General features: G+C 29.0%; 1 protein-coding gene across 1 annotated transcript in view; it reads left to right on the top strand.

The window, feature by feature from the left end:
- The window catches only part of LOC107452972 (cell adhesion molecule Dscam1), a 245490-nt gene extending 234639 nt beyond the window's left edge, over positions 1 to 10851 (top strand). Inside the window, exons 19-22 of the mRNA XM_071184720.1 lie at positions 1737 to 1922; positions 3779 to 4078; positions 5585 to 5761; positions 10551 to 10851. Coding sequence (XP_071040821.1) covers positions 1737 to 1922; positions 3779 to 4078; positions 5585 to 5761; positions 10551 to 10810 — 923 coding nt within the window. The 3' untranslated portion in view covers positions 10811 to 10851. The remainder of the gene's footprint in view (positions 1 to 1736; positions 1923 to 3778; positions 4079 to 5584; positions 5762 to 10550) is intronic.
- The last annotated feature ends 577 nt before the right edge of the window (positions 10852 to 11428 follow it).

An 11428-nucleotide genomic window follows, 5' to 3' on the forward strand; every position in this document is an offset into this window, starting at 1 on the left:
AACTTCAATTTTGTCTGAGGTAACTCATGATGAAGTGTTTTTTTGGTCAGATTCCATACGTTTGGTCTTATTATGGGAAAAGGCAATGACCATAACTAATTTACCAAACATTTATTAACATTAGGACAGAATTTAGGACAAAACATAAATCAATTAACACAAAAAAGAGGTCGTCTGCCTCGACAGCCTTCAATCACATTCGCTGCGCTTGAAGAACCAGAATGCCTATCTAACCACTGTTTAGATCAGGGTTTCTTAACCTCGGTTCATGAACCCCTAAGGGGTCCATGAGTTATATTTTGGGGGTCCGCTGACTACTTCTAATTTTTAAAATGTTTGGAAGCCTACCCGTTACTTGTAAAGTGAGCTATGGCAGCTATAATTCCGTTTGCTACTGTGTATCTTTGCGAAGCGAGATTTTCCACACTTGTGACAATAAAAACATAACATCTTTAAACGATTGAATGTTGAACATGATATACACGTTGCTTTGTCGAAAACCATCCCCCAATTCAATTTATTAATTAAGGAAAAGCAGCAGCAACCTTCACATTAAAAATTTTGATTTAAAAAATTTTGTATACTATTTAGGGGTCTGTTTAGAAGAAATTTGGTTCCGTTAACGGAACCAAATTTCTTCTAAACAGACCCCTAAATAGTATACAAAATTTTTTAACATAAAAACGGACCCTTCAGAAAATGATTTTTCTTTTAATCGGACCCTTCACAAATTTGTTTATCTTCATTATTGTTTTGTTAATCGAATAAATCCTTCCCTGGGGGAAAAACAAGAAAGATGGTTGTAAACGAATTAAGTTATGTCTTCGGCAGACGCTTCTTCAATTATTCGCCCGAAATGAATATTCTGCTTTCAGCAGTATAGGCTAAATACCAAATATTTGTATGTTGCATCTCTAATTTTGAAGCAGCAATTTGTGTTTATTTTTTAAAATTTAATTTTTTTAATTATAATTTTACAATGCTGAGTATAATCTTGTATCTATTTACAATTTAAAAACTCCTTGAAAAAGTTTTTTTTGCAATAACCGGACTCTATTTGCACAAATTCATAAAAGCAGGACCCTGGTTTAAAGAATGTGACTTAACGTTTATTTTATATTCACAAATTATGAGTACTTTTTTCACAATTTTACAAAAACCGGACCTTTCACAAAATGTCTGGACAGACCCCTGCTATTAAAATAATGAAATTAAATGTTTTCTAATAATTGATGTTTTATAGTGCGTTTTTGCAATCATTTTTTTCACAGGGAGGTGGTCCGTGACTTCTTAAAATTTTTTAAAAGGGGTCCATTATATCAAAAAGGTTAATAAACACTGGTTTAGATAAAGGGTTAGGAGGTGCGCAATGGGATGCGCGATGAGGTGCTCAATGATGTGCGTGTGCAATGATGTGCGTATCATTAATGATCGTATTATCGATCATTAATCGCTACATTGTTGAATTCGATATACCTATGCGCATCATCGTTGGTCGGTGTTCTGCGTAAACCAATATCTCGTGTTAATCGTACGTTTTGGCGTTATGTTAATTCTTCTTAGTCTTCCTAACAAAGTAACTTACGTTGAGCATCTTTATAACTAGCATTGACGGTTTAAACTTTAAAGGAACTATTTTCATAATTAGTATGAAGTGCAACGGATAAATATGGACACAACTGAAAGTAACAGTTAAGAACTGCTTCAGATTGATGAAGAACTCATAATCTTTTCAGGTTATTTGGCTTACATAAAAGAAGAAAATGGAGACTGGAAAGAAGCTACTTTATCAAACGAAGTACTGACTTACAACTTTGAAAACTTAAAATGTGGTGCAGTCTATCAAATGTACTTAGTTCCTTTCACTTCCGGTGGAAAAGGAGAAAGAAGTCAAGTTCTAAGTGTAAAAACAGAGGGGAAAGGTAAGAACATAACTTTAAATAAACCTTGAAACATTTTCTATTTCCATTTATTTCATTTGAAATATTTTATAACTGAGTTTTCATTTAAATATTTGGTGCTGTTTAGTAGCCGGACACAAACAAAAAGTCGCCAAAAAATGTGAATCTTTGCCAATCTTTTTTCTCTCTTTTTTTTCACTATTTTTGTTTTATTTATTTATTTTTTAATTACTGAACAAAATGGACGTTCACACACACAAAATAAGTAAATAATAAAAAAATATGTATTAAGTAAATAATAATTCAACTTGTGCGTTACTTTAAAATCTTTTTAATAACTTTCATAAACACTATCCTAAAACTTTTTTTCAACATTAAAATCATACTTGCAAAGTTATTAAATAATAAGTCTGCATAGTATCCCCTTATTTTATTATTTAATGAGTATAAAGTTACATACAAAATACATTTTAGGTATATTTAGGGAGTACTTGGGAGTATATTAGGGGGTAAACTTATAACAAAATACTTGATATTTGAAGATGAACTTTATGTGAAAAAAGCATCGTTAATTAAAAACTTCTGGCAATTTACTGTTAACGAGTGTAAGGTGATGAAAAATTTGAAATAAATATTCTGAAAATGTTGAATTGTAAAGAAATTTAGACAGGACAATTGTCAAGAATTTGGATCCCTTAAGGTTAATTTAACTTTTGGCGCATTTTTTTTTTATCCGGAAAATTTATTTTGTCACATTCTTTTCGCTTGCAAAATTTTTTAATTTGCTTTTATGTTGAAATATGCAAGAAGTGAAATTCACTATAAATGACGTAAGCATACATTCAACCGCTCTCTTGACTAAATTAATGGAACATATATTTGGGATAAATCCTATATTTTGAGGATCAAAACTCCAAATTTTTTAAATACAAAACATGATTTTAAAAAAATAAATAAATGAATAAAAATAAAAAAAATAAATAAATTGTTATTACATTTGAATTTGTATTTTAAATTATTTTTTGTGATCAATTAAATTTATTTTATAACTGCCGTTGAACAGCAAACCCAATTTTGGGTTTACGACTTCTTCATACTACTTATGTTGAACTCCGTAACTTTGTAATTTTGAACCCAATCCAAAATCAGACAATGTAACTCCTGGATCAAGTATGGGAAGAAATTTGTCTTCCTGGAGGATATTTTGATGGAACTAACCCGCATTTACGTTACATGGAGAGGAAAACCATGAAAACCTCCCACGGATAGCCTGACGACAAAATGACTTCAACCCATGATCCGTCTACCACGGAGGATATTTCAAGTCTACACTGTGGTAGCTGCGAACAGGGTGTGGAATTCGTATCGAGCTGCCATCTCTGAGATTCGAGCCCGGTTCATCTCATTGGATTATTTTTCGTTGGATTATTGGATCTCATTTATTATTTTTTTGGCATTTTACATTACTGTTTAAATTAAATGTCAGTAAATATGAATGCTTATATTTCTTGTTTAGAACTGTTATCAGGCAAGGATGCGTAGCGCTTACAAGTTCATGTATTCGGGGAAAATAATCACTTTGGAATTACCATGCTGGCTTTAATAACACAACTTTATTGAAACAAAACACATAAGGAACTAAATTACATAATACAGAAAACAAAAATTAACATTTACTAATAACGTGACTTTGTGCTGCCACCTATATTTCATTTTGAAAACTACTTCAAACAGAAACATGTGTGTTAAATACTAATGTATACGAAGCATGATTAAGCATTAAATTATTCTTTAATTAATTTTTTTGCTCTTTTCTTTTATCTGTCCGCGATAATTTATATGAAACCTCAAAATTTTTTCATTGACTTTATTTCCAGCTCCTATACCTCCTTTGAAAGAACATTTCTTGCAAGTTAATGCTTCTTCCGTAACTGTATTTTTATCTACATGGGATGATGGAGGTTGTCCAATTACCCACTATTACTTGAGATACAGATCTCAGAATGAACAACAGTGGACTGAAATACCAATACAGAATCACAGACCCCGTGCATTCATTACTGGCTTAAATCCTGGTCAGTGGTACAAATTAATTGCTGGCGCAAGAAATAGTGCTGGCAATAAAGATGTAGAATTTGACTTTTTGACACGGAGGTTAGACATCAGCAAATCTCAAGGTACACACATGTTCTGGAACATTCTTACATTCTGAACTGTCATTTTTTTCATTGCAATTTATTATTTTTTAAAAATGTAGTAGTTATTCATTTATTGTGAAAATGTCTATTGATGTTTTTGTCTGTTATTGATGATAATGTCTATCGATTTTGAAAAGAAGAAAAAAAATTTTTTTTTAGCTTTTTTCGAAAAATTAGAAATAGAGGTCCGAATAATCTAAAATGTCTTAATAAGAAAAATTTTCATTGAAACTATCTCTGAAACTTTATCGAATTACTGTAATTTAAAAACACATTTATAGCTCTTAAAAGTTGCAATATGATTATTATTTTTTTTCCATACTATACCTAGTTTGGTCCTCAATTTTCAGTTTAAACCACAGTAAGCAATTGATTACTGTAATCAACTACTCAAAATCATGATTGCAACATATAATTTCGAACAATAATTTTCGAACAATCGGACTTTTTTCTGAATTATTAATTGCAATAATAATTTATTTGAATTGCTGATTACATTTTCGTATAATTTTGCTTACTACTGCAATCGTGTCTACAATAAATCAAACTATATGATTACACAAAATCAGTATTACGTGCATGTAACATACAAATGCATCTACTGTATATTGTACGTATGATTATTATATTAAAAGTTCGATTAAAAGTTAGGGATCCAATGTTTGGAACCAATAATGTTAATTTTACTTTTTGTGTATTTCGCCGTATCTCGAGATATTTTTTTAAATAATTTAAAGTTTTTTGCACAGACTATGAATTCGTTTTTTCAAATAAAATTCCATGCAAAAGTAAGTTTTTTAGAAAATATTTATTATATTTATATAATAAATATTTTCTAAAAAACTTACTTTTATTATAATTATTGTATTTTATTATTATTTATAATTATAATAATATTTATTATTATTTATAATAATTATTTATATTTTTTTGTAATTATTATATTTTTATAATTTTATATAATAATAGTAAAAAAAAATTGAACTGCTAGGTATACGATTTTTTAATTTATTTTAAAAAAAGTAATTTTACATGTCCATTAATTCGTTCTTTTCTTGTAAATGAATATTTTAATATGGCTTTACAAAGGCGCTATATAAGAACTTACTAACTAGAAAGTTAAATTGTCTGTTACATTAGTATCCAGAGAACTCTATTTCCTATATTTCTTTGACACAACATTATATAAAGTAATTTCTGCCAATATCTCAAGATGCGAAGCACTTTTCTTCGTTGGTTGAAAGCAACATAAAACTGCGACCACAGTTTTAATTTAACTATTCGTGACTTAAGTGTAGTATTTTTTATTCTGTCTTGAAATTGTATTCGGATATGGTTTAAAAGCTAAATTTAAGTTCTTCTGTCTGACCTAAGTTGTTCTATAATATAATTTTTTTTAAACATGTAAAATCTTAATACATAGCTAAATCATTTGTAATATTGTGTGTGAATATTCTGACTGCAAAAATATTTTTTTCTGTCAAGGTATAGGACATCCACCTCCAATCGTGGCCGAATCTTCCGCAATGGAACTTCAGAGAAAAGTGGCAGTTATTACATCGGCTGTTTGTTCGGCTGTGGTATTAGTCGTTATTTTAATAGCTGCCTGTGCTGTACTCACTCGTAGGAGAAGACATCGACCAGAAGGACATGATTCCGGTGGTAAGTCTTACTCTTACTAAAACAAATGAACGCTTCACTAACAATTTCAATGAAGACACATTGCATCGGAAACGAATCAATTAAATAGTATTACGTCTTGTAGGAAATCTCTATTACATGTTCCAGATACACCTCAAAGACATACTGATGCAGCTTTCAGGTTAGAGACAGACAAAGATTGCCTTACTCTACATTTATACAGATTTAACATGTTTTAGTCCCCTAATTGTATATCATGCCGGAAAGATTCAGTTATAAACGCGCATCTCAATTTACAGAATGACCGGAGGTGTTTAGACATTTATATGATAGATTTGGCAAAACAGAAATTTCAAGGTTTTAGGACTGGTTGACTTATTAACATGTTTTAATTTTTGCATTCTGATTTTTAATACTGCTTTATTTAAATTCATGGGTTTGTGTTGTGTGTGGCGGTCACACACCAGTGAATGAAAGTTCAAAAGCTACTACTTGAAAAAAAATTACTATTATCACACGTTAAAATAAATTCCATAAAATTTTTAAAAAGTTAAGAAAAAAATTATTTTAGCTGAAAACTAAAGCAAACATAAAAATTTTATCTTAATAGTAGATAGTAGTCCAAATCCACTTATTAAAAAGAGGGAGTGAAGGCTCTTTTTATCCTTCCTATCTTATTTAAAAATTGATTTACATCCGTTTTAATTCCATCGCAAACTAAAGAGCAACAAAATCAAATAAAAGAGGAAAACTGTAATACCATCATAACACCCTATAGGTCTATATTTCAAAATAAATAAAAAAAATGATAAAGATAAAATAAATAATAAATAAATAAATAATGGAAAATAAACTTTTAGATGAAACGTGCTCATTCAATAAAAACCTACAGTAATTTAATAATAAAATTAATTTTTATTTCAGTTGCTTTGAGAACTTACTAACAATGATCTTGGATTGATTCCTTTAAAGAGTACCCATAGTATCCATCCATATCCAAAAAAATTATTAATGCAATATATTTTTTAATTTTTGAAAACATTCTGTTATTTTATTTAACTATTATGGCTTCCTTAAATAGTAATATATACAAATAATAAGAAAGTAAATACGTAGTTGACGTCATTTGATTGCAAAACGTGTCATTTTAGCCTTTGGACAAGAGCGATAGATATTTCCTGATTTCTTTTTATTCCCAAATTTTGATAAATTCTTATTTATTTTATTTATTTTTCATTACTATATTGTTCCTTTTTTATGTCATTAGATATACAATATTAACGATATACAATAATAATAAAAATATTAACGTAGATGAAAATCGAATTATAAATAAATTATATACATTATATTTTCTTTCTTATTATTTTTATAAATGCGTTCTTTCCATTCATTAAAAACTTCTTTCACAGATGGCGTCACTATTAAAATTTTAATTTCACCCTAAGTTTTTAAAAGGAAGGTTTTAAGATTACATTGTAGATGGCAGCACTATAACATGATAGTCAAAAAAATTCATTTAAAAATTGACTAACAAATAAGATTTGTAGAAATTGACTAAATAAATTTCTTTAATGCTTGAAATTCTGGACAAAGCCTAGAAAATAAGAAATAATTATAAATTTACAGTTTATTGCACTTGTAAACAAATATATTTTGCTTAAGAAGAAGGGAGCTTTTCAGTTGATAATATTAAATATATAATAATATGATCAATGCAGATGGAGAAACTAAATAATTAATTATGATTTGAATTGATTAATAGAGTACTTATTTTTTTTAAAAAATTAAAAAGATTTTTTTTTAAGAAAGTGAAAAAGGTAGAAATAAAAGTAAATGTCATTTATCAGAAAAATGATATGATGCTGCAATTCAATTATCTTCTCTTGGATGTACTTACAAAATTGCAGTATTACTTCTTGTACATAAATTATGTGAAATGATTTTTAAAACTCTGTTCTCTGTGTTCTTATTATGAAAATTAGCCTTTTTTTATATCTTATTTAATATTAAATAATATCAAATGGCTGTAGTTTTATTAGTGTTTCTGGGGGAAATTTATGCAAGTATCAGATGTTATTACATCTGATACAGATGCAAATGTATCAGATGTTATTATTTTTTACAAATTATTATTTAACTATCTGATTATTTTCAAAATTGTAATAAAAATAAATAATTGTAGAAAAAATAAAGCATCAATTAGATCTTAATTGCTATTATTATTATCATCATTATTAATAACATTAGCAAGTGAAAAGAATTGAAATGTGTTTTATGTATTATAGAGATTATACACCTCTCATGTTAGAAACTTTTTTTTATTTATTTTTTTAAAGTTACTCTTTTTTCTAAATAAAATTTTTTTTTGCAATTTGCAAGGACGATAAAATGGAATTTATGAGTCTCATTCATATAATGATCATGCAGCCATTGCTTGCTCAATATAGCGACTTCTATTATGCATGTAAAAAATGGCATTGTAGCATGGTTTCACTGTATCAAAAAGGTACGAAAGTAATGTAATTAATGGACTAAATTGGACTATGTTGTACTTTAAACAAACAAAAGATAATAATTGTTAGTATTCACGTAATATTTTAAACGTAACATATTGCAAACAACCATTTTGGCTTAACAAACGTCTAGAAAACTTCATTACTATTCTACTGTTGGGGACGGATTTAGTCCAATTGTACGACTGTTCCGTTTCGTTTTGATCACCTCGGTTCTCAGGGAAAACCTGCAACTAGCTGGTTTTGCTCCCCCGTTTGATGTACATCTATGTCGAGCCCCCAAAAGTTGTAGTGCAGAGGAGCAAAAAAAGTTGAAAGGCTGAGCAAAGGTTTTGCAGGCTCCAGTATAAAATTTATTGTAGACCCCTTTCTCAAAGAACAAAAAGGCTTAATTTCCTAATTTGTAGAATTTTTGAAGACACTTTATAGAAAATTGTGATTTTTATATAAATATAGAGCAATTTTCTGATAAAAAGAACCAATAAATAAATACTATATTTTTTGTGAAAAATTTTGATTGGGCTTTTAGCAGGCCCGGCCCCGATATAATTTTCTCTCCCGGCATCCCCCCATCCTTAACTATTGTTTTGACTACATCGCATGTAAATTGCATGCATAATTTCTTTGTGATGTAGCTTCTTTAAATTGTCATATAAAATAGAAATTTCTGATACTTCTTCGCGGTAGCTCTAGTATTTCTAAATTTCCAATAGAGTTAACATGTGCGCTATTTCTTACCCGTTTAAGACTGGGTGATATAACTTTTAAAAAAAGAAACTTTTGTAAGAAATTGGTATAAATATGACTTTTCAAGGTTTATATATGGTTCTCAAATAAGCAATGAATATCTTGATTAAATCTGTCAGTTTCTGGATCGAGCAGTTAGCTACAACAGGCATTCGAATCGAATCTTAGCATTTCGAATTTAGACCATTTTTCTCTAGGAGATAAAAAAAAGGGTATTTTAAGAGATAAAAATTATTATGTGGTTTAAGTTATTAGCAAAAAAAAATAAATAAATAAAAATAAAAGTAAATAAATAAATTGAATGAACATCTTCTGAAAATGTTAAATTTAATTATAACGTAAGGCAGATGACGATTTTTATGTGACTGTGCAATATTCTGTTTTGGAAAGGGGTCTATACTCGTTAAGAAAGTTGTACATTTTCAACGAAAAGATATTTCTAATGTGTTTATAACAAAATATCCTTTTATTATGGACAATAAAGAATCGAAACCTGACGAATTACAACAAAAATTTAAAAACAGGAATGTTTTCAATACAGGAATGTTTGCAATACAGGAATGTTTTCAACACAGGAATGTTTTCTATAAACAGGAATGCTTTCAATTCAATAGTCACTAAAAAAGGCGGTCCATTCTGGAAAGGTTGTTATGGAAACCCTATATTCTATATTATATTAACTTTTTGATCATTGATCTAGGCCAACATAGATTAAAAATCTAGGGGGTTATTCTACTCTTTATTCATTCAAAATTAATTCAAAATGTTTAATGTGTAGTAACATCAGAAGAATAATGTTATAATTAATTTCCTTAAAACTTATACGATAAAATGGCTAGTTATAAATTACAGCATTTCATTTTGTAGAAATGTTAAACACTAGTTTTCGAAGAACTTTTTTCTTAATTGGTTGTTAGAATGGGAAGATCGAAGTAATATAAGGTTATAATAGTGTGAGTGAACCGCTATGATTCAGTGGGTAAGGTACTTTTAAAGACAAGAGTGCCCTGAAGCCAAGGAAGTTTAAGAACAATCGGTATCAGCTTGTTAGGAAAGTAAAGAATGTCTTGTACAATGCTGACGACATTGTGGCCATCATTTCGTTAGTCATGAAATTGAGGAGACTCAACCTTCACGAATCCTCGACTCTCAACAGGTTGTTTGCTGAAACACTTCATTTTTTAATAATTTCAATAAAGATAGTAGTGATTGCGTCATCACCTTACTCACTGAGTCATCACGGCTCACGCACTCTGTTATATCGTCCAATTACATCGAATATCTACCCTTCCATTTTAAGGACCAGTACAAATGTCACTCAAATGTTACAGAATAAACATATTAGTATGGGCATAAACACCTTGTCAGCAATTCGTAAACTCTTTCTTAATAATTGAACTGTCAATATTCTATGTAACTTATTTGCGCTAGAAGTCAAGATTTAATAGATTTATTTTTCCATTTTTTTTTTTTTTTTTTTTNTTTTTTTTTTTTTTTTTTTTTTTTTTTTTTTTTTTTTTTTTTTTTTTTTTTTTTTGTATTTCCAGCTGATCGAAGAAGCACTGGAGAAATTCAAAAGTCCGAGACAGTTGCACTTAGTGCGTGGGAAAAGCGACCACGCAGTGATTCTACTCACAGAGGATCTCAGTGTCGAGAGTCCATGTATCTTCCTTGTCCATATGCAACAGCAAGACTTTCTCAATTCACGACAGATGGCGACACTGACTGCGTTCGCCATTCTGTATCATTGGCCGAAAATGAACACTCTTATGATGTGCCTATTCAAATAGTCAGTAAACTTCGCTAGCAATGTAATTATTAATGAAATATCTGAATGTAAAAAAGAAATGTATATATACTGAAATATTCGAAGCATACTAAGAACTTCAATTCCGAAGGGAATAAAGTTTTGGTGAAATTATTTTAAAATATGAAATGACGTGTTTAACGAAAGTTACTATAAGGTGAAGAAATTTTCATATTTATGCAAAGACGCATAATTAATTTTCTTAATTATGCGTCTCGTGAGACTTTTACTTTTTTTTCGTGAGGCTATGTGCAAGGAAACTTTATTTCATAAATTTTGTTAATTTATTGATTTTCTTGCATGAAAGATACTACATTCTGTTCGTATTTTCATTGGTGCAATTAGTAGTGTTGCAAAATATAAATTATTATTCTCGATAAATTATTGAATTGTATCTTGTGGTAGAAAATGATGAATGAAAGCATAATGAAATAATTACGAAGATGAACAAAGGAATGAAAGGCAGAGAGATCATCTGAGTAAAAACACTGAATATTTAAGATATAATTATGAAACTCCTGTTTTTTCAACTTTGTGTTATATATGTTGTTTTCTGCATTATTATTAATCCATCATTTTAAAAATTAATTTTTTTTCAAAATTTAAACTCTATTTTAG

The sequence above is a fragment of the Parasteatoda tepidariorum genome, chromosome 8, assembly GCF_043381705.1.
Source record: "Parasteatoda tepidariorum isolate YZ-2023 chromosome 8, CAS_Ptep_4.0, whole genome shotgun sequence".
Taxonomy (NCBI): Eukaryota; Metazoa; Arthropoda; class Arachnida; order Araneae; family Theridiidae; genus Parasteatoda; species Parasteatoda tepidariorum.